This window comes from Leopardus geoffroyi, chromosome B3, assembly GCF_018350155.1.
Source record: "Leopardus geoffroyi isolate Oge1 chromosome B3, O.geoffroyi_Oge1_pat1.0, whole genome shotgun sequence".
Lineage (NCBI taxonomy): Eukaryota > Metazoa > Chordata > Mammalia > Carnivora > Felidae > Leopardus > Leopardus geoffroyi.
Window position 1 is genome coordinate 4,084,503 of NC_059337.1, and position 23,786 is coordinate 4,108,288.

At 49.7% G+C, this 23,786-nt stretch overlaps 1 protein-coding gene across 5 annotated transcripts in view; it reads left to right on the forward strand.

Annotated features, from left to right (window-relative positions):
• HOMER2 (homer scaffold protein 2) overlaps positions 1-20,195 on the forward strand; it is a 98,320-nt gene extending 78,125 nt beyond the window's left edge. For 3 of the 5 annotated variants that reach the window (XM_045448611.1, XM_045448613.1, XM_045448615.1), the window contains exons 4-9: positions 7,744-7,836; positions 12,565-12,704; positions 15,767-15,923; positions 17,236-17,346; positions 18,135-18,215; positions 19,362-20,195. In XM_045448611.1, the coding sequence (XP_045304567.1) occupies positions 7,744-7,836; positions 12,565-12,704; positions 15,767-15,923; positions 17,236-17,346; positions 18,135-18,215; positions 19,362-19,550 (771 nt within the window). In that variant the 3' untranslated portion in view covers positions 19,551-20,195. The remainder of the gene's footprint in view (positions 1-7,743; positions 7,837-12,564; positions 12,705-15,766; positions 15,924-17,235; positions 17,347-18,134; positions 18,216-19,361) is intronic. The other 2 variants (XM_045448612.1, XM_045448614.1) reach the window with 1 other exon arrangement.
• Positions 20,196-23,786: the final 3,591 nt, after the last annotated feature.

Below are 23,786 nucleotides of genomic sequence, written 5' to 3' on the forward strand. Positions count from 1 at the left end.
CTTCGGATTCTGTGTCTCCCTCTCTCTCTGCCCCTCCCCCATTCATGCTCTGTCTCTGTCTCTCTCTCTCTGTCAAAAATAAATAAAAAACATTTAAAAAATTTTTAAAAACTGCAGAAAATTATCGTAACAAGTAAAGACGTGAGAATTTGGCATACATTTTAGAAAGCTTTATGCTTTGAATATCCTTTGATCCACTGGTTTCATTAACTGGCTTTTATTCTAAGGAAATAATTATAACTGAGTACAGAGATTGAGCTTTAAGAATTTGACTTGAAATATCATTTATAACGGCAAAAGCAAAAAACCAAGACACCAGCCAAATGTCCAACAGTAAGAAATTAGGTGAAATACATTCCAGTATATCCTTCAGGGCAAGATACTGCATAAGCAATTCACATGCGGTAATAGAAAAGCATATAATTGCATGGGAATATTAATGTCCTGTTAATTTCAAAAGTGGCTATAAAACGAGGTGTACCATATCATTCTGTTTCAAAGATAAATGTGTGTAATGGATGCATACATAGAGATAGGAAAATATTGGAAGTTTATGTGGTGGTGGGACCATAGGTTTGAAGAGTATTTTTTTCTAAACTGTACTTTCTACATTCAGAAGCTTGTGCTTTTTTTTTTTTTTTTTTTTTAATGTTTATCTTAGGGAGAGATCGAGCGTGAGCGGGGGAGGGGGAGAGAGAGGGAGACACAGAATCCGAAGGAGGCTCCAGCCTCTGAGCTGTCAGCGCAGAGCCCGACACAGGGTGCGAACTCATGAACTGTGAGATCATGAGTTGAGCTGAAGTCGGATGCTCAACCGACTGAGCCACCCAGGCGCCCTGCGTGTTCTTCTTTATAGTAAGGGGGAATGTTAGAAGACTTAAGCCTTGGAGATAAGATTTTTCACCGGTGGACAATCCCCTGACTCCTTGGTTACTTCTAAGTTTCCATTATTGTATTGAAGCCTTTTTTTTTTTTTTTTCACGTTCTCAATTATTTTCATAGAATAGTTTCCCTGAAGTGATATCACTTAGGTCAAGGGGTATGAACGCTGTTTTCACTGATGATCTGGAAATGTCTTGCCCACCCTGGGTATTCTAACTGTATTTACTGTTTGCTAATTTAGCAAGCAAAGAATAGTACCTCATTATTTTGATTTGCATTTCCAGTGGGACTGAACAATTGTTTTTATCAATTGCTTACTTACTGTGTTTTATATTTGTGCATTTTGCTGTTTATCTGCTGGGGTTTTCACATTTTCCTTTTCAGTGTGTACGAACTTCCTCTACTAAAGATAATGGCCCCTTCTCTGTGATACCAGCCTAGCAACGGATATTCCCCCCCAGGCATTTGTTTCCCTTCTGATTTAGTTTTTCTTCCCCTTTTCTGCTGCAAAGCTTTCACCTGTTTTTTTAGACAAATCTGTCTCTTCTGTGATTCTCTTTTATTTCTTCCAAGTTGAGAACATTACCTTCTTACCCCTCAAGCAGAAGTTTGGTGAACGTTCAATTCTGTTTGCATCCAGATTTTTAAAAAAATATCCTGACCCCGTTACCTCACTGATCATGTATCATGCCACTTGTTTGTAGTAAAGGTTTAAATTCATTTCCCCTGTTTACTAATGTTGTGTCACTCCATCTATGTGGGGTAACCTTCCCTATCAGTGTATCGATTCCTCATTTGTCACAAGATGATGTTTATATAAGAGGTAGGGCCTGTTTCCCTCATGCGGCTACTGGTAACACATCTTTTAAGATGATTATTTATTAAATTTTTTTTTAATTTAATGTTTATTTATTTTGAGAGAGAGAGACACACAGTGTGAGCAGGGGAGGGGCAGACAGAGAGGGAGACACAGAATCTGAAGCAGGCTCCAGGCTCTGAGCTGTCAGTCAGCACAGAACCCGATATGGGGCTCAAACCCACGAGCCGCAAGATCATGACCTGAGCCGAAGTCAGACGCCTAACCGACTGAGCCACCCAGGCACTGCCCCTACAATGATTATTTGTTCCAAATTGATCCTATAGGGCTTATCCTACTTGGTTGCATTTTAGGCTTACTTTGTGAAATTTCCTTTTTTATTCTCACCCATTTGAATGTAAAACAAAATCCTCCAAAAACTCAGAGTTTCTCTGAGGACAGAAACCAAATCTTAGGTATTTCAGTGTCCCCGGCACAGTCCCAAGTACATAGAGATCACCACTTCCTAGTTCTGAATGAATGAATTCACCCTGTTTTGGCACTCTTTTTTTTTTTTTTTTTTTTTTTTTTTTTTAACAGAAAGATATTTTCTTGCCCTCAAAGAGCTTCCAACTTACTGTGTTTTGTTTTTTTTTTTTTTTCAACGTTTATTTATTTTTTTTGGGACAGGTAGAGACAGAGCATGAACGGGGGAGGGGCAGAGAGAGAGGGAGACACAGAATCGGAAACAGGCTCCAGGCTCTGAGCCATCAGCCCAGAGCCCAACGCGGGACTCTAACTCACGGACCGCGAGATCGTGACCTGGCTGAAGTCGGACGCTTAACCGACTGCGCCACCCAGGCGCCCCATTGGCACTCTTTTACTAACGTTCATGGTTTCAAGGCTCTCACTTTTATTTTACTTGAAGAAACTAGTCATATCGAGGCCAGAGATGCCACAGTTCCCTGTTTGAACCCCTGTCACATGCCCAGCAAAGCCCTGTCCTTTTTCTCCAAGTGATCGATGGAGGTAGTGTTATTGCCCACATTTTATAGATGAGGAAACCGAGGTTCAGAGTGGCTCATTTCCCTGCATTTGAAAGGCTGATGAGGGTTGGAACTGAGCAGTTCACCCAAGCTAGCAGTTAAGCAGGTAAGTCTTAGGACACTGTAGTGTCCAGTGCTGGTGTCAGATGGCCTGTGTTCAGTCTCAGGGTGACCTTGACGGTTACAAAACCCATGTGTCCCCATGTGGATACTGAGCACCTAAGGGTTGCTGGGAGTGCACGGCCAGACGAGACATTCCAGCTGTTCTCCTCTTATCCCTGTGGAGCCAAGAATAGGTGTCCTTCTTTTTCTTTTTCTGAGATGTTCTAGGCCGTTATTATTATTTTTTTTAATTTTTAATGTTTATTTACTTTTGAGAGAGAGACAGAGTACAAGTCGGGGAGGCGCAGAGAGCGAAGGAGACACAGAATCTGAAGCAGGTTCCAGGCTCTGAGCTGTCAGCACAGAGCCCAAGAAGGGGCTCGAACTCATGAACCTCGAGATCATGACCTGAGCTGAAGTTGGACGCTCAACCGACTGAGCCCCCCCACCCAGGCATCCCTGGCTGTTGTTATTTATAACGGCACCCTCATCCCGCAGTCCCTTTGAGGTTGTGTGTTTTGGTGTATGTGTTCGTGCTCTCCCTTTTATAACTGAGAAGGAGAGCTGCCCATCAGTGTAGCGGAGGAGAGCTGTAAAATCGGGACTGGCCAGGGGCTCCCCACTCCATATCTGACATTCTGTGCCTCAAGCCTCGTCTTTGCCTTAAAGGTCCCTGTGGCCTGTTTTGAGTTGAAGCTTTTAGAAGTAATTTTTTAAAGGTTTTTTTTTTTTTTTAATGTTTATTTATTTTTGAGAGAGAGACAGTGCGTGGGCAGGGGAGGGGCAGAGAGAGAGGGAAACACAGAACCTGAAGCAGGCTCCAGGCCTCTGAGCTGTCAGCACAGAGCCTGACACAGGGCTCGAACTCACGAACCACGAGATCCTGACCTGAGCCGAAGTCAGATGGTCAACCGACTGAGCCACTCAGGTGCCCCAGTAATTTTCTTTTAAAGAGGGAGTGTGTACAACCGTGTTTTACATCTTAAGGTAATGGAGCTTCTCTCTGCAAGTGGAAAACCTAATCAGTTAAGTATTCAGCAACTGCCTTGGGCAAGACTCTTGGCATTCTTGTTGGCACAGGAAGGTAACTGGGTGTGTGGAAGACAGATCTGCGTCCAAGTTCAGGTTTATCATAACTAGCCCGGGCTTTAACCAGCCTCCCTAAGGCTGCATTTTCTCATCGGAACACTGTAGAGCTATCCCGTCGTACAGAATGGTGGGGAGGAACCAAAAGAGAGAACGTGTGTTAAGAAGCCATTACACTCCTTCACATATAGATGTGGTTGTGCTCAGGGCCCAGGGGAAGTGGGGGGTAAGTACGCCTACCCAAGGCAGCGAGTGTGGGACCACTGAGGGGCCGCCATGATGGGTGTCAGGGGACAAAGAAAGAAGCCGCCACTGGAACGGAAGGTTTGCGCCTTAGGCTGAGAGTCTCCAAGAGCAGAGCTAAGGTCTTCACCAGTTAGGGATGTTAGAGACAGAGCGAATGGAGGCCCCGAACTCATCCAGAAGTGACTTGTTCTGTCAAAGCCTGGAAGAACTTTATATACTGACTTAGTTGCCACTGACTTCTGTTACTCAGCTCTTGGCCTCCTGGGAGGCAGAGCGGTTTCTGGTAGCTGCACCAGATATCTGAGTATATATGAGTATATGAGTATATCTGAGTATATCTGAATATATGAGTATATGAGTATATCTGAGTATATGAGTATATCTGAATATATGAGTATATGAGTATATATGAGTATATCTGAGTATATGAGCATATCTGAGTATCTGAGTATATGAGTATATCTGAGTACATGAGTATATGAGCATACATGCCTCAGTGCCCAGCTTCCTGCAGGGCCCAGCTCACACACGGTGGCGGGGGGGGGGGGGTACCTCTTCACCGAAGGGCTGAGTGCTGCTTGGACCGTGTGTTTTTGACTGAATGAGCATGGCGCTGGCTAATGACATCTCCAGTCTAGTTTAAAAACAGCTTCCCGTGAGACAAGGGGCAGAGACAAGACAGAGACAAGAAAGGATCCGTGAGAAAGAGTGCCCATTTGGTTTGGTAGCCTGGCAGAACATCAGCCTGCTTGTAGGGAGAGAGGCGTCCCCCTCCTTACTGAGTGCAGCACGGGCGAGACCCGGCAGGGCTGTCTGTTGGGAACAGTTTTCTTCACAACACATTTGACTTTTAATGGATACTGGACAAAAGCACTTAAAATGATGCGTTTCGAAAATAGAATCTTTGAGGGGTGCCTGGGTGGCTCGGTCCCTTAGGCGTCCGACTTCATTCGGCTCAGGTCATGATCTCCTGGTTCATGGGTTCGAGCCCCACGTTGGGCTCTGTGCTGACAGCTCAGAGCCTGGAGCCTGCTTCAGAGTCTGTGTCTCCCTCACTCTCTGCCCCTCCCCCACTCATGCCCACTCGCTCTCAAAAATAAATAACCGCTAAAAAAATTAAAGAATTGAATCTTTTAACGTCTTAATAGGATTGAAAGGTCTTTATGGTGCCTACACAAAATCTCTTCTGGGATAACGCTCATATTCTGAGTGATGCCCCACCTAGTTGGGTAAGCGTAGGAGGCGGCCAGATGGGGCAGGATGCCCCCAGACACTCACCGCAGTTCCTCACAGAGTATCCGCTCATTGGTCTAGCAGAAGAGAGCTGTGCTTTTCTCAGGCTCCACTAGCACCTTGGACGTGATTTGTTTTTCAAGTGGCCAGAGGGTGTGTGAGTCTGGAACTCAGAGTTCATTCATTCACTGAACAAACTGATTTGTGCCTGCTCTTTGCAGGTGCTGGGTAGGTGCTAAGAGAAAGGCATGGACCCTGCCATTAAGGAGTTCTGGCATGATGTTTTGACTTTAAGAGTCCCCTAAGAGGAAGCAGGGAGGGGAGGGCTTTGTCTCAGGCTGGACCTCACATGGTTTTTTTTTTCTTTTTTTAATGTTTATTTTTGAGAGACAGAGCACGAGCGGGGGAGGGGCAGAGAGAGAGAGAGACACAGAATCCGAAGCAGGCTCCAGGCTCTGAGGTGTCAGCACAGAGCCCGACGCGGGGCTCAAACTCACAAACCGTAAGATCATGCATGACCTGAGCTGAAGTCGGATGGATGCTTAACCAGCTGAGCCACCCAGGCGCCCCTGGACCTCACATGTTTTAAACAAGTAATGTGATTTTCCTCTGATTGCTCTGGGATGGTTAAATATGAAGCCCCGTGGCTGGGCTTTATTTATGGTCCTGCGGGAGCAACATCGGCCAGCACAGAAGGGCTGTCCTTTCCTGCTTCAGCCAGGGTGCTTTGTTCACAGTGTCTGTCATCTGGCAAGGTTTTCCCAAGCGGGCCACTGCTGCCTGCATTGTAAACATGCTCCCAGAGTAGCCTGTGCTCCGAAATTAACGTGTTCTCAGCAAAAGCCTCCTCGCAGCCTTGCAACTTGCTAGCTCTTTGTGTTTTGCAGCAAGCACATTTAGCTCTCTCTTGCTTTGTAATGCCAGCTTTATCACAGAACGTTCTCTGCTTGAACAATGTATTTGCTAATTAAAATCAGTTGCCTTGTCAGTGACTATAAGCCAGTGATTGATTTGATTGCTCTGGCATTGTAAGAAATTTATTATGAAAATATTAAAACATGTTTTAAAAGTAGAGAGCATAGGATAAAAAACACCATATACACGTCACCAGACTTAACCCTTGTTTTGTCACATTTCTTCATCTATTTAAAAAAAATTTTTTTTTAATGTTTATTTTTGAGAGAGAGACAGAGAGTGTGAACAGGGGAGGAGCAGAGAGAGGGAGACACAGAATCTGAAGCAGGCTCCAGGCTCCGAGCTGTTAGCACAGAGCCCAACGCGGGGCTTGAACCCACAGACTGTGAGATCGTGACCTGAGCTGAATTTGGACGCTTAACCGACTGAGCCAGCCAGACGCCCCCTTTATCTATTTTATTGTTGCTGAAGTACGTTGCAGACATCCAGACATTTTAGGATTTATCTCTAAAAAAATAATGACATTTCCCTCATAACCATGACATCACGGGCATTTCTAGTAAAATGAGTAATTCCTTGATGTCATTTAAATCCAGTCTCCGTTCCCGTTTCTTCATTTGCCTCCCTGTAAGTCTTCCACAGATGGTCTGTTCAGGGCAGGATTCGATCATATGCTGCATGTTGACTTTTGCTGCTGTTTTTTTGCATTTTGCTGTTTTACGTCTTAAAGTTTTAAAGTCTAGACCAGTTCCTTCTCCCCAACTCACTGGGTCGTCTTCTTCGTTTCCATCATATCGTACAAGTTCTTGGACCTTTCAGGTCTTTTGGTAGAGGTGGAGTTTTTCATGGACTCCTTCTGTGGTACAGCTACGTTTTATTTTCTTGCATTTGTATTAGTTACTTTTAACTGGAGGTGTTTGTTCTTAATACTTCAGTATTAACGTTTATTTTTGAGAGAGCGTGCGTGAGCCTGAGCAAGGGAGGGGCAGAGAGGAAGATGTAGAATCGGAAGCAGGCTCCAGGCTCTGAGCTGTCAACACGGAGCCCGACGCGGGGCTTGAACCCACAGACCGCGAGATCATGACCTGAGCCAAAGTCATATATAGCCCGACGCAGGGCTTGAACCCACAGACCGCGAGATCATGACCTGAGCCAAAGTCATATATGCTTAACCAACTGAGCCACCCAAGTGTCCCAATGCTTCAGTATTAAACTGGCTTCAGCAGCTTAGAAAATGATTCTGATCTGACCTAGGCCGGGAGGTTACTGGAAGAGGCATTCCTTGTATCATTTCTTTTTAGTCTTGAATAAAATTATTCTTCTGGATTTATACAGATTTTATTGACTTGAAATGAGTGCCAAGTCCCGAAGGTGGGTCCTGGAGACCAGCTGTGTGTAAGGTTGAGAGCAACCTCAGTAACTCCTGTTCACGTTCAGTTTGCAGAGAAATTCCAGGAGGTGAAAGAAGCCGCCAGACTAGCCAGAGACAAGTCCCAGGAGAAAACAGAGACTTCGAGCAATCATTCCCAAGTAAGTGATTTGTCCACAAAATAAATCTGAGTGTGATCAGTAATTGAGCCTCTTTGTTCCTTGTCACTTGTGACGAGAAGTATGGACTTCCAGCGTTAGGGGCGTTGTGAAGGCTTTTTCCACTCTTAGCCTGCTCGCACTGAGGTGGGAGGACGTGTTTCTCTGAGAGTCTTGAATTTTCCAGATGTGCTGATGTATTTTTGACGGAAAGCACTAGATGAGGTTAGAATTACCGCATGCCTCTGGCCCCTAAGAGGCATTCTTTGTCATTGTGTTTATTTTTTTATTTTTTTTTTTTTTAACGTTTTATTTATTTTTGAGACAGAGAGAGACAGAGCATGAACGGGGGAGGGGCAGAGAGAGAGGGAGACACAGAATCGGAAGCAGGCTCCAGGCTCTGAGCCACCAGCCCAGGGCTCGACGCGGGGCTCGAACTCACGGACCGCGAGATCGTGGCCTGAGCTGAAGTCGGACGCTCGACCGACTGCGCCGCCCAGGCGCCCCTGTCATTGTGTTTAAATACCAGAGGCAAAGCACTGTGTTTCCCTTCAGTGCTGGGGGGCGAGTCTGCATGAACGATGTGCAGTGACAATACCGGTGGGTACCTCGTGCCCACAAGAGAGAAAACTTGGCTGATGCCAGAGAACCCTTGTCTCTGCTTCTCTGTTTTAACAAAGTCAGATGGGAGATGGTATTCCAAGGGCTTGGTTTAGCAAAGGCGATACGGCTTTGCCAGAGATTGAGTAGTCTGTCTACTTAAAAGTGTGACGATTGGGGCGCCTGGGTGCATCAGTCGGTTGAGCGTCTGACTTCGGCTCAGGTCATGGTCTCAGAGTTTTTGGTTTTGAGCCCCATGTTGTGCTCTGGGCTGAGAGATCAGAGCCTGGAGCCTGCTTCGGATTCTGGGTCTCCCTCTCTCTCTGCCCCTCCCCCCCAATAAATAAAAACGTTTTAAAAATGTCTAGTTCCTGAGGTCTAGTTTGGTGTATATAATGGTGGGTGGAAGCCTTGATCTCGTGGTAAGGTTATGTGCACAGAGACAGGAGAGGGGCAGGATTCGGGGTTCGGAACAAGCACGATGCAACAGCCAACACAGCCGGGAGTCTGCCTGGCTGGGAGCAAGGTGCCCTGTGAGAGGAATTGGAGCTGCACTTGGTGATCCTGCAAAAGACCTGGCATTCTTGACTAGCAGTTTATTATTTGTTGTCTACTTATTGTTGGGTTGTTGTGGTAGATGTTGGAGGTGTTCCCTGACTGTTTCTCTGGAATTTATGTGAGGGTTGTACTCACATGGGGAGGAAGTCAGGGAGCCACAGACGGTCGGTGGATTGGCGAGGGCGCAGCTGCAGGGGTGAGGAGGAAGGGAGGGATGTTGAGGACAGCCTGTAGGAAGAGAACCAGGGGACTGGGCATCTTGAGCTGTCAAGACTGACATTCTAGACTTGACCGTCAGCCTCGAAGAAGTAATAGCTGAAGGCTTGGCCTTTCCAAGAAGCCGTGGGGAGAGGAGGGCAAAGCTAGAGCCTTGTTAAGTTTGCCCAGCTATGGGAAGGGGCCCAGCGAGGAAGACAGAGGAGAAATCTCCCCGTTACTGACCCGAGGCAGGCACGTGCTAAGTGAGTCAGTGCTGCAGAGCGGAGGGCCCCGGGTTTGGCCACCACAGTGACTGACCCTCAGGACCGGGATTTCCCAGCGCCGGTCCTGGCTCATCGTATGAAAGATGCCCCGTGTGAATTTATGGAAATGAATGCGTATTAGACTTCAGGTGGGCAAGAACTTTCCTGACTCTTTCTGAATAATCTTTAATGTAATCTGAGTGATCCTGTTAATTTCATATACTGATTACCATAAGTAACCACTGAGTACCTATGAAATTGGACCCTGAAGTGAAATTGGACCCCCAAAATGGTCCACAATCTAGAGTTTCTAATATACAATCTTTTTCTGGACACCACATATTATAGCTATACCTTTAAACTTTAATATCAGAATTTCTTTATATAAGTGTTTTATTTTAATCTTTGTTACCCACCCCCCCCCCCCACAAAAGGTACTTTAAACCTTAAATCATGTATACCCATCAGATGCTATATTATGTGTATGTATTAATTACCTATCAGGGTTTTGTTTTTTTTTTTTATCTCTTAGGTTTAGTTTTTATTTGTCCTTCTTGATATGTCCCCAGATGTAGAGACCACTGTACATTTTTCTTTTCATTTTTATTAGAAGTCATACAATTGCTTGCTTTCCTGGATCTCCTGGGGAATGAACACTTTGGCCCAGTGTTCCAAATATTTGAAGATTTTAAACATTTAATAGGGGTTTCATCCTGACCGTGAAAGCAATATATATTTATTGTAAAAATCAAAACATTGCCATTCTCTAAAGAATAGAGTCCGCACCACACAAAGATATGTGTTAAATATCTAGTATATATTTATATTGTTCTTTTTAACCTTTTTTACTTTATGTTTCGTGATCATTCCCCTGTGTTTTCAAATATCCCTTTTCAAAACTATCTTAATGGCTAGACAACATTTAGTATTTGTCTGTATCACACCTTACTCCATTAACCTCTACTTTGGGACATCTGCGTGGTTTCTGATTTTTCATGAATACAAATGACACTGTGATGAACGTCCTCGCACATCTTTGTGCGTTTGATCATTTCTGCAAGATAAATTCTTGGACTGGAAATACTGGGTTAAAAGGCAGGGACATTTTAAAAGGTTTTGATAAATACTGCAGACTTAGCCCACAGAAATGGATGCTTCTCACTACCCCCAGCAGTGACTGAGAGCGAATTTTCCTCCCACACTCTCACCAGCAAAGCTTTGTTGACTTGACAGAAGAAAAATATATTCTCTTGGCCTTTTCTCATTTTGTATTTGTTTACCAGCGAGATTAAATATTTTTTGTGTTTATTGATTCTACGCATTTTTTCTTCTGTAAATGTCAATTATGTATTTTTTCCTTTTTTTTTTTTTTAAAGTTTATTTATTTATTTTGAGAGAGAGAGAGAGCATGAACAGGGGAGGGGCAGAGGGGAAGGGGGAGAGAGTCCCAAGCAGGTATGATCTGCTGAGAGCGACGAGCCCGATGTGGGGCTCCAACTCACAAACTGTGAGATCATGACGTGAGCCTAAATCCAGAGTTGGACGCTCGACTGAGCCACCCAGGCGCCCCTTTTTTTCCTTTTTTAAAAAACATTAAAGTGTTAATCTTTTAGCGTAGATTTCTAGGAATTTTATTTTATTTTTTTTTAATTTTTTTTTTCAACGTTTATTTATTTTGGGGACAGAGAGAGACACAGCATGAATGGGGGAGGGGCAGAGAGAGAGGGAGACACAGAATCGGAAACAGGCTCCAGGCTCTGAGCCATCAGCCCAGAGCCCGACGCGGGGCTCGAACTCACGGACCGCGAGATCGTGACCTGGCTGAAGTCGGACGCTTAACCGACTGCGCCACCCAGGCGCCCCAGAATTTTATTTTTTTAACGTGGACGTTTTTGAACCTGTTCACAGCTTGGCAGAATTGTAAAATGAACCTCCGTGGGACGCATAGGTCAGCTTTCACGATTAAGAATTTATGACCTGTTGTTTCATCCGTCCCCCCACCCCAGACCCTCCTCTCCCCCTAAATTTTAAAGCAAATCCCAGAGATCATTTCATCCGTATATATGTCAGTGCGTGGCTCTAGAAGACAAGGCCTCTGAGAGTTTTCCAGCACAAGAAAAGTATTAACATCTTGTTTTTCATATATGCAAATGTTCAGCAGCAGATATGTTCCCACGTTTCTTGTGTGCATTTTAATTTTGTTTATGGCACTTTTTTTTTTTTTAAGAGAGAGAGCAGAAATTTAAAGTCAGATGTACACATCATTCTCTTTCGGGTTCCTGCCTTTGCCTTTATGCTTATTGGAGGCCAAATAAGGTCTTACCCTAGACCAGATGAGATGTCACCCATGGTTGGTATGACTTGTTACACAAAGCAGCTCAGAATATTCATATTCATAATAATGCTGACAGCAGTGGAGGCCACAGCCACATCTGAGTCCTGAATGTTTAATGAGTGTTGGTCTCTCTGTGGCCCCAGGGGGTTTTAAGTTCCAGCTTCTAATACTTTCTTCTCATTCCCTCTTTCTTGTTCCTTGTTGTGAATCCCTCCCCCTGTTTTCATCTGTGGCTTCTGTGTTAAATAAGGGAGCCCCGGTGTCCAAGCTTGTTAGGTTTATGTGTAAAGTTGAGTAAGTGATCCTGAGTCAGGGCCCCGGGTGGACTCTTTTTCTCTGTAAAGTGCACAGACTTTCTGAGCTTCGAGGAGACTCCTCTGGGCCTTTTCCTTTGTTCTTTTTTTTTTTTTTTAATGTTTATTTATTTCAAGAGAGAAAGAGTGCAAATGGGGGAGGGGTAGACAGAAAGAGGGGGAGAGAGAGGGAGAGAATCTCAAGTAGGCTCTGCACTGTCAGCACAGAGCCAGACGCAGGGCTTGAACTCCCAAAGCCACAAGATCATGACCTGAGCCAAAATCAAGAGTCGGATGCTCAGCTCGACCCACTGAGCCGCTTAGGCGCCCCTTCCTTTGTTCTTGATATCTTTCCACGTGCTAGTCTTTGCCGCATCCCGGTCAGATGACTTGCTTCTCCCCCGCTCACTAACACGCTTTCTCGTTATGCCCGATTTGCTGCTACTGTGAACAGTAATGTGTGAAGGGAATTCACTTTGGCCAGGAACCTGGGTGTGAAAGCCCGTCTTCTACTCAGGCATCCAGCGTCAACGGGACGGACGATGAAAAGGCCTCTCACGTGGGTCCTGCTGACACGCACCTGAAGTCTGAGAACGACAAGCTGAAGATTGCTTTGACGCAGAGGTAAGAGTGTTTGAAATCCAGACGCTCTTTTCTCCCGGCTCAGTGCCTCCCTGCAGCCTTTCCTGCTGGGCAGGGTTTCCTGAGGAGACGGGGTCCTGCTCAGAGTGTCTGGTCTTGTCTCCGGGCCAAAGGAAGGCCAGCTGGCTCTGTGGCTATTCTCCGTCTGGCTGACCAGACTGGTGTCAGTTCATGTGTGTGAGTGTGCAAGTGTGTGTGTGTGTGTGTGTGTGTGTGTGTGTCTGCTTACGGTGAGAGCACAGAGAACGTGAAAGAGGTTTGTGTGAGTGTGACAGATATGTGTGCCTGTGCTTGTATGTGGTTTTTTTTCGTGGTTTTTTGTTTTTTTTTTTTTGCATTTTTTTAATGTTTACTTAGTTTTAAGAGAAAGAGACAGGGCGTGAGTGGGGGAGACAGAGAGAGAGACACAGAATCCAAAGCAGGCTCCAGGCTCCGAGATGTCAGCACAGAGCCCGACTCGGGGCTTGAACCCACAAAGCATGAGATAATGACCTGAGCAAAAGTCGGACGCTCAACCAACTGAGCCACCCAGGCTCCCCTCTTTAATTTTTTTTTTTAATGTTTATTTTTGAGAGAGACAGAACGAGTGGGGGAGGACAGAGGGAGAGGGAGACACAGAATTTGAAGCAGGTTCCAGGCTCCGACCTGTCAACACAGAGCCCAATGCAGGGCTCGAACCCATGAACCGTGAGATCATGACCTGAGCTGAAGTCTGACACTCAACCGACTGAGCCACCCAGATGCCCCCGTTTTGTTTTCTAAGGATCCAAGTTTATCATTTACTTGTATATAAGATTGCATCTTGAACACTCAAGAAAAACCTGTGAAAATCTAACAAACTATGAAAAACTATGAAAAATAATATAACATCTCACAAAAATCAATAGCTTCTCTATATACAAACATCACATAGAAAATATGTATTTGAAGAAGAGATTTCCTTTAACAATAGGAGCTAGAACCATAAATTACATGAGCCAGAATCATAAAATACAGAAAACTTCAGAAAATACAGTATCTCTGTAAAGAAAGCTTTAAAATGATTTTGAGGACTATAAATGAATAATTAAAAAATATATTTTCTGTTGGAAAGTAGTAGGAAGCCTTGATATTTTAAAAAGAATCAATTTCCAGGGTGCCTGGGTGGCTCAGTCAGTTGAGCATCCGACTTCAGCTCAGGTCATGATCTCACAGCTCGTGAGTTCGAGCCTCGTGTCAGGCTCTGTGCCAACAGCTCAGAGCCTGGAGCCTGCTTCTGCTTCTGTGTCTCCCTCTTTCTCTGCCCCTAACTCACTTGCATTCTCTGTCTCTCTCAAAAATAAATAGGTAGATAGATAGAAAGAAAGAAAGAAAGAAAGAAAGAAAGAAAGAAAGAAAGAAAGAAAGAAAATCAATTTCCCCTAAACTGATGTATAAATTATTTAACACAATCCCCATAATAATATCAACATGACTTTAATTTGTAATGACTACACAGGCTATGTGTATGTTTTTGTATCTTGAGATGGCCCTTTTCCGGAAGGCTGGGCTGATCTGACCCTGTGAGCATTCAGAGCTGCTATCCTTGGGAATCATCCCGTTCCCCCGGGGGGGGGGGGGGGAGTTTGGCCAGCTTCCCCCAACCTTCCTGTGGCTGAGAAGGTGCTCTCCTCAGACTTGCCCCCATCAAAAAGCTGGGTCATATGAACTCCATTTTACAGATGAGGAAACTTAGTCCCAGGTGGTAAAAAGTGAGTCCTTGCCTGAGGTCCCACGGCTAGTAAATTTTTCCATCATAGCACCTGCTTTTCACTCTTTTGTGGTTTTAACACAGCGCTGCCTGGATGAAAACGTTTCACCCCTAAAAATAAATGTTTTTAAATCCCCACTTAATGAACAAGTGAATTATAGGAAGAGAGCATGAAACCATTTCTCTAAATCAGCTTACATTCTCGATCATTACCTCTGAAATTAATCAGATTATATTTTACCTTTTTTTTTCTTTTTCTGCTACGGTGTTTGAAAGCTTATCTTTTCCAGTGAAGTTCTTAGATCCTTGAGACTAGGATGAAAGGTGACACAGATTATTGAGATACAGTCCTATTTACTTACCGGAAAAAAAAAAAAAAAAGATCCCCCCCCCCCCCCCCGTGCTCCCTCCCCCCCCCCCCCCAAGTCAAAAAGCATTTAAAGACAGAAGTCTGATTGTTCAGCCAGGCAGGATTGATAAGAATCCCGGGCTTGCCCTGTGTGTCCTGTGCGGCTCAGCCCTCGGGGCACCCACGACACCTCACGCTGGGCTCCAAAGCCAGGAGACAGAGGAACATGAAAGCCAACAGTACCTGAGGGGAACCTGATTCCAGTTTGCTTCTGTTTTTTTTTTTTGTTTTGTTTTGTTTTTTAAATGTTTATTTTTGAGAGGGAGAGACAGAGCGCAAGTGGGGGAGCAGCAATGAGAGAGGGAGACAGAATCCGGAGCAGGCTCCAGGCTCCGAGCTGTCAGCACAGAGCCCGATGCGGGGCCCGAACTCGTTGAACCACGACATCATGACCCGAGCCAAAGTCAGATGCTCAACTAGCTGAGCCACGCAGGCACCACCCACCCCCCCAAGTTTGTTTTTTGAAGCTCCTTCAGGGAGCACAGAGGATGAAGGGCAAACACGAGGTTGTTTTGGTCACATGGAGGTGTCCCGCAGACCTGTGGTCATCCTCTGCCCCTGACGTCAGGTCAGCCTGGGCCCCCTCTCTCACACGGTCACTGTGTCCTCTGCCCTCTGGTCTCTGGCTCTGGAGTCCTCTTGGGGCTTGGAGGGGACACAGGGGCCTATTATGGCCCGGAGTCAGTGTCTGTCATACCTGGTGTCCTCAGGTGTCCGGGATTGCTGGAAAGGGCCTGGCTGTCATGACACTCCTTCAGGAAGGGACGGGACAGGACACGACACAGAGCTCTGGGGCCAGGGCTCAGGAGGGAGCGAGGGGGTCTTCCCCGCACTGCCGGGGTGGCAGGTGGGGTGGAGCGGGGCGGAGGGCACAGGGCCACCCGGTCACCTCCCGCGCCCCCGCAGCGCCGCCAACGTGAAGAAGTGGGAGGTGGAGCTGCAGACCCTGCGGGAGAGTAACGCCCGGCTGACGGCAGCGCTTCAGGAGTCGGCCGCCAGCGTGGAGCAGTGGAAGCGCCAGTTCTCCCTGTGCCGCGAGGAGAACGATCGGCTCCGGAACAAGGTGGGCGCCGGGACAGCGGCCGTGGTCGGGGGCTGCTTTGTTAAGTTCAGGACCGGGCGGGGGAGGGGTGGGGGGGGACCGCACGGAGGCTGGTGTTCACTTGGCTGTCGCTCCCCCGTTGGCCCCCTGCCCGCCCAGCCTGGATGGACCCGCAGAGCCGCCCCCCTGTCTCCCCACCTTCCTTTGGTACGGATGGCGCGGAGCCCTGCCTCGTGTTGTCTTTTTCATTTCGGCGCCGTAAGTGCTGCCAGCCAGGGCGCCAGGCCAAGTGCTGACTCCCCGTTCCCTCCTGAGGCCTGGCCGAGTGGCCTGTCAGAGGGATCGGTGGCCCTTTGCTGCTCTTTCCAAGCAGGGAGTTGGTTTCTGTTTGCGTCTGAGTCTCAGACCCAAACCCGGGAGGAGTCCGCTCCCCTCAACGAGAATCATTGGGAACCTCCAGGGTGCAAGGTAGAAGTCAGTGGGGTCCCCAGCAGCTCCTGTGGCTGGGGGTTCAGAGCCCGAGAGCTGGTGTGCCGGCCACCTCTGAAAGTGTCCTCGTGGTGACCGCCCAGTGCCCTTTGCCTCGAGGCCTGCCGCTCGTTTGCGGGACCCCGTCGGTGTGGGGTTCTGTGTTACCAGCGGGTTGCGTTCCTACTGCGCACGTGCGCTCTGGCCGCTGGGAAGCACTCAGCATCAGACACACAGCAGTGCCAAGGTGGTGAGGCCTTTGCGTCCCTTCTGAGGGGGTCAGGGCTGGGAAGGGGAGAAGAATGAACTCTGGGGACTCGCCAGTTCAGTCTGCACGTCTCCTGTCTCCAGGAGGAGGCTCGCGGGCCAGGCCCTTCCTGCCGTGCACCGGTAAGGAAAGGTCACCCTGATTTAAAATGTTGGAAATGTCCCTGTGTCCCATTTGGTGGCCATTGTCCCACAGGGCTGATTGGTTCTCTTCCCTGCTGGCTTAAACCTTTGAGATGAAACAGAATGATTCAGGACCTGGTTAAACGATGTACCGATCATTATGGGGAGAAGTAGATAGATTCATGGGACATGCGGCCCCTATACTTGTGAGGAACCCTTTAAAGCAAACCTGAAGTTCCTATCCCGTGGCTGAGAGAGAGAACCGGAAGCCCGGCTCGTCCTGAAGCCAGGTTTGGTGACGGGACTGGGCTCTGCCGGGGGTGAAGGAGGGCAGCCGCCCGGAGTTGCTTCGTAGACGCGAGGAAAGATGCGAAAGGGGGTTAGTTTGTGGTTCTGTTTGGAAAGACAGCATAAACAGCCGTGGTGACCTTCCGTTTCACCACCGAAGTAACGTGGCATCCCTGCTTTGTTAAAGATTGACGAGCTGGAGGAGCAGTGCAGCGAGATAAACAGAGAGAAGGAGAGGAACTCGCAGCTGGAGCAGAGGATCGGAGAGCTGGAGTCCGAAGTGCGGGAGAAGGAGACGGTGAGTTGGCCGGAGGGGCCGTCCATGCCTGGGACACGGCAGGTGTCTGGGGAGCACGTGACTTGCCTGGCAGCTGCCTGGGCATCCGCGGGGGACCGCCCAGAGCTGCATCGAGGCACAAACGCTCAGAGCACGGGGCTGACCCACACCAGCTGTGTCGCCAGGCCACGGCTCCGACCCTCGGGGGAGCTGGACACTTACAAAACACTCAGACACTGTGACAGGTGATCTGCGATCAGGCGGTTGTTTTCGCCCCGGGGCGGGCGGGGGGTGGGGTGGGTTGGCAGGACAGCTGAGGTACCAAACCTCCCAGCCTCACTTTCCCCATCTGCAAGTTGGGGATCGTAAGAGCACCTGTTTTCTGTGGTGGTGTGCAGACTTCACGCGATAACAACACCTAACACACCCGGCCGCGCGTTACGTGTTAACTTCATCCCCGTTGTCGTTACGCAGACGGTACGGACTCAGCACAGCTGCCTCCGTCGGCTGTACACGGGTCGTGGTCGTTCACGAGGGCTTTTTTTTTTTTTTTTTTTTTCTTTGGGACAGAGAGAGACAGAGCATGAACGGGGGAGGGGCAGAGAGAGAGGGAGACACAGAATCGGAAACAGGCTCCAGGCTCTGAGCCATCAGCCCAGAGCCTGATGCGGGGCTCGAACTCACGGACCGCGAGATCGTGACCTGGCTGAAGTCGGATGCTTAACCGACTGCGCCACCCAGGCGCCCCTTTTTTTTTTTTTAATCTGACTTGCTTTCATGATTTTTTTTCAAACCTCTGTCCCCCGTAGGAGTTGAATGACCTCCGCAAACAAAGTGAAATCATACCTCAGCTCATGTCAGAGTGCGAATACGTCTCTGAGAAGTTAGAGGTAAGGAGGGGTGCATCTGCCTTGGCTCCGACTGGAAGGCATTCGTGGGGGCTACCCGTTTCTCCGGGCTCCCCCTTTTCACACCTCCCGCGGTAAAGAACAGTGACTTTCTAGTCCTGAAAAGCCGTTGGTAACCGCCTGCCAGATGCCATCTGTGACCCCTCCCCAGGGTGCAGACTCAGCAGTGTTTACCTTCTGGTTTTTCCACTTCTGCGAAGGTGTCTTGTGAATAATCATCGTGCGGTGACTGATTCCCGCCCACAGAAGTCTCTGCAGAGTCTTTGGGCGGTGAGGAGCCCCACAGAAGGGAGGGCGGAGATTTAAGAACCCGGTGCTAGCCCACCTTGCCCGTGACCTTGGACTTAACCTTGGGCACCCATCCCCCCCCCTCCCCCCCCACCGCACTGGCCTCAGGTTCCCGATCCACAGAGAGGGGTTTCCACATCCCCTTTCACCTCCAAGGGTCCCCCACTTCAGGAACGACCCCCATATTCGTCGGTGGTTCCTGTACACGTGAGCAGAACATACCTGATCACGTCCATAAGATGAAGCTCTTACTGGATGTGAAGAGCACAGGCTTACACCTTGTTTAAGGACTTGCAGCCACCAGACCCTTAGGAGCGCGACTGCCCCCTTGGTCACACCACCTGATGCCGGTGCCCAGACAGCTGTGCCTGAGTCTGGCATGGCTCTGACCTTCCTCACGGACGCCAGAGGCTGGCCCGGGAGCCTCTCCGTAGAGCCGGGGAAACAAGTCACCGTCCCGTTGGACCTGCTTCTCTGTCCCAGAATGGAACTAGCATGTGGTCTCTGCTGACCGTTCTGGGACTGGGGCGGAAAACCCCGTGTGCTAGGCCTGCGGGCTTCCTCCCCTGGGCACTCTGTGAGAAGGCCCTCTTGCCTCAGGCTCCCCCAGGCAGGACCCGAGCTCTGCGTCCTGCGTGGAGCCGCCCTTTATCAGCTCAGGTGTTGGTCACGCACTCTGCCAGGGAACCATCAGGAGAGGGGGTGGTGCACCGGAGAGCCCTGAGTTCCGTGCTGACGTCAGCAGGCACAGGCGTGGGTGCTGGGGGACTCAGCTAGGGATGCGGGCCCCCCGGGGGGAGAGGGTCTCGGTGACCGGTCCCCCGGTGTGTCTTCCTTCAGGCGGCAGAGAGAGACAATCAGAACCTGGAGGGCAAGGTGCGGTCCCTCAAGACGGACATTGAGGAGAGTAAGTACCGCCAGCGCCACCTGAAGGTGGAGCTCAAGAGCTTCCTGGAGGTGCTGGACGCGAAGATCGACGGCCTGCACGACTTCCGCCGCGGCCTCTCCAAGCTGGGGGCCGACAGCTAGGGGCCGTGGGCCGAGGGCTGGGGCGTCCTCCCGTGTGCGTCGCTCTGTTAGTGCAGGTGTGGTTTGTCGCGCCTCCACACCCGTGGTGCCGTCCACTCTCCCCTCCGGAACACACGCCTCCTCTCGCCTCCCTGACCTCGCGAGGCTGCGGACATCTGGAAGGTTCTGACTCAGGAATCCCGCGCTAGGTCTCCCTTAAACGTTTACGTAGTCAGGGCAGGGATGTTTGTATCTTTCTTAAGGGCTGTTGCGACCATACCAACTGAGCAAAGGATTTTCTATTACAAATAGAAACGTTCTTTTTGGAAGAACGTTCAGAGCGTTTGAACGTCCACCAGGCACCCGTGCGCGGGGCATGGGGGTAACGCCTTCCCTCTCGGTAAGAATCAAGATGCTTTAAAGCAGCCGCTTAGTAGAGACTTGTCCGGAGAGAGCAAACAAGTCTGGGGTGGGCTCACAGGCACTGCCTGCACCCACTCTGCCCCCCTTCCACCCACCCCCAGTTCGTAGGGTTGCGACAGTGTTCCTTTCCTGGGTTTTAACTTCTGAGCAGATGACTGTGCTGTGGGGACAGCGTGCAGTGAGGGCGCCTAGCACAGTGCCTGGCACAAAGGTGCTTAATAAATATTTGTTTAACTAAACAGATAAACAGAACTTAGTGTTTTAATCGATACCCCCCCCCCCCCTTCCCAGCCTCCTGCCAGCAGGGTCCATTGGATCCTGTTGAACGATCCTTCCTTTTGCTGATCTGGGCAAGTATCAGATAGGAATTTGACTCACTGTGTGTGGTCAAGCTTCTGGATGGGCTCGGGTGGCCCTGGGGCAGGGTGGGTGGCCACGGAAGCAGCAGGAGCTGGTCTGAGGCCCCCCAGTGGTCCATTCATGGTGCTCTGTCCCTGGGCCCTTTTGAACTGGGACCACCCTTCTTCTCCAGGCTTGGGATATAGGCCAGGACCCTGTGTGGGGAAAGAGCTTGCCCAAGCCCACGAGGGACAGTCCGCTCAGCCTGGCTGAGCCGTGACCTTAGCAACAGGGGAGCCCTGCCTGCCTCCCTTCCTGCTAAGGGAGGGACCAGAGACGTTCAGCTCCCCTCTCTTACAGAGTTTTTCGGCGGGGCCAGGGACATCTGGGTGCCCTGCACGTGCCTTGGCTACAGGCATTTCGAAATGCCTTTCGGGATGTTGGAGGCCTTACTGCCTCCTTGCCTCCCTCTGCCTGCTTTGAGAACCACCAAGAGAGCATCCCTTTCTAGAAAGAGTTTCTAGAACTACCCCCTGGTGAATCTGGATAAACAACAAAACAGCCTGAGGAGGCAGTGGGACACACACACGCACGCACACGCCCACACGCGCGCACCCTATGGTGAGTCCTGCCACCGAGACTGTCTCTGAGCAGAGAGGTCTTATTTGGGAGGAAGGAAGGCCGGTCGTCTGTGGAGCACCGAGGCACCTCGGGGCAGTGGGGGATGGGGGCCTGCAGGCCGAGTGGGGCAGCTTTGCCTGAGCATGCCGGGCTCGTGGCGCACGGGCAGTGGCAAGTGTGGGCAGCCCTCTCGGTGACAGGAGGTAGGGTGCTGCCGTCCTGCCCTCCCCAGAGCTCCGGATGGCACAGGACAGTGGGTAGCAGCTCCCTACTGGTCAGGAGACCAGAAAGCCAGGCTGGCTGTGGTTTGGCCCAGCAGTGGCTGAAAGGGGGTTCTTCTCAGGCCAGGTCAGACCACCTGGCTGCAGACTGGACCTGGGGCTGCCTGGGAGCAGCCGGGATTCCGAGGCCTCAGCCTGGAGCCTTCCGATGCCCAGCACTCCTGCGTGTTAGGTCACTTACTGGTCTGGAAGGGACCCTCTTGACTGACAGGAGCGTGCTCGGGTGACCTGTTCACAGGGAGGTAGAGTTGCCGAAGCCCCTTGTGCGTTGCATCTTGCTGTTGGTAGGAGACGTTGGCAGAAGTTGCACCACGACCGCTGTGTCCCTCCGTGGTCAGGTCCCACGATCCCTGACCAGCCATCCCTGGGGAGTTGGGTGAGGACCCTGAAGGTAGGAGGTGAGGACCCGCGAGTGGCCTCGTGCGTTGCAGCCCAGGAGCTAAGAGCGGGATGGGCTCCTCAGAGGGCGCTGGGTTTAGCAGAGAAAATACAACAGCCGTACAGAAGCACTAGCCTTGCCCCTCCTTCTGCTTTTCTCGGAAGATCTCAGTGCTTCTTCACCGACTTTATTTAAAAAAAAAAAAAAAAGTCCTGGGGACAACCTGGAGGGTCCATGAAGACACTGCCTGGTCACTCACCCCTGGCACCGTGCGTGTGGGCTCCGTATAATGAAAATGACCTGCTCGGTTCGTCCCAGTCTCTGCCTGAGCCGGTGTAACACGTCCTCACTTATGAGGGCGTCAGCTCCACTGATGTCCTGTGCTTGGCATCATGGAAAGCCAGCGTGGGCAGCTCAGCTCGCCCGCCTCCCCCCCCCCCCCCGGCCCCATGAGCACGTGGCCCCGCCGTGCTGCTGGGACACGTATCGCCAGCCTGCCCTTCATTTCCAGATCAGGCCTCCTGATTCCAGCACGTCCAGGGCTGGCTGCCCAAACCCGATTGGCTTTTGTCTGCGTCTGTTAAAGCTGGGGTCCAAAGCGGGGGGCGTGCAGCACGGAGCCCTGTCATCGTAATGGGCCTGGAAAATAATTTTCCTTCTGAGTAGAGACCCAGTTGGCAAGGGGAGGAGAGGTCTTCCTAGTGACAGGTTGGGGCAGCGTGGTCATGCCGTGAAGGGAGAGCGAGCCAGCATCCACGTGAGACCTGGAATGTGTGTGGCGCGTCAGTCCCACGCCGTCCAGCACTCTGTCACATTAGACTTCAAGTGGGTGAGAGGGTCTCTCAGGGTCATTCCCCACTTTGCAGACAGTGACACGCCTGTCACCCAGCTAGCGATCAGCCCCAGGGGGCGCTGCATCCAACTCTGCCAGACCTCGGTCCCGCCTCTTTCTGGGAGTCTTGCCACTCTTCTCCCTTGGTGACCTTTTGGCGCTAAGAAAACAAATTCTCTTGTGTCCTGATGAGACCACACTGTGGTCATATTATTTTAACGTGAGTCCACAGCAAGCGATGATTTATAAATGAGCGAACTAGAATTACATTTGCGTTCGTTATAGACAGTAAGGTCCATTTGGTAATGACTGGCTTTGCTGGGGTCATTCCGAGACACCGCTGGTTACAGTGATGTCCGTGCTGTGAGAGGCTGGATCTAGGAAACACGAACACGTCGAGTTCTTTGTTGATGGCTCTAGTGGAGACAGAGCAGTGGGTGCACAGCAAGCGAGAAGCTCTGAGATGTTAGAGCGAGAGGTAGCGCTCTGGCTGGGAGGTCCCCATGGGAAACGTGGACTCAGGGAGGACGGAGTATAACTCGCGTGCTCCCAGAAGCATCGCCATCTGCCCGTTTTAAAGGACTGCTTTTCTGTAGAAGTCAGGGGCAACGCGGGACGAGAGCCAGCCGCGGGGCACGGCAGGGACCGTACTGGGGACCTCACGTGTGGCCAGGTGCTCCCTTGGAAGGCAGACTTAGCGTAGGCCTTCGAAAGACAGAGCCAGCCCTGCTCTTTGTTGATCCCTGAAAGTGGGTTGTTGTGCCATCGGTCCTTCTAAAAGTTACGGTTCTTTCTTTGAAATACCATTGGATTTTGAAGTGCTGACCACTTAAACTAGAAGCTTGTAAATCAATGTCCGTATGTATTTTTAAATGATATGCATGGTTTAAGAGGAACCTAATTCTGGGTACGTGGTTTCCTCCAAAAGAAAACATTATCTCTTCCGGGGGTGGTGGGGTGGCATCATGGAGAGGGAATCCTGTACAGAAATGTATGTTCTTTAAGTGTCTTTTCCATACACCTGCCTCAAGGATTGTTACTCTTTAAATGCCAGCCAGGCAAGAGGGGGACTTTGGTGATAATTTGGCAGCTGGATGGAACATTTTAGTGAACTTAGGAGCGTGTGTGTGTGTGTGTGTGTGTGTGTGTGTTGGGGAAAGAGATGGGAGAAACTACAAAGACCAAGGTTTTAAATGAAAAATACGTACACCTAAGAAAGAATAGCCTTTAACACTCCTGGTGGTGATACTCCGTGTTCTGGAATCTATGAGAAGATGAGTTTCTGGGTCTTTCGTTTCGAGTGGGGTTGTACAGTGCCCTGCGCTCTCTGATGATGCAGAGCCTTGTGAAGAGGGGTCCCCCCCCCAGTCACACAGACCCCT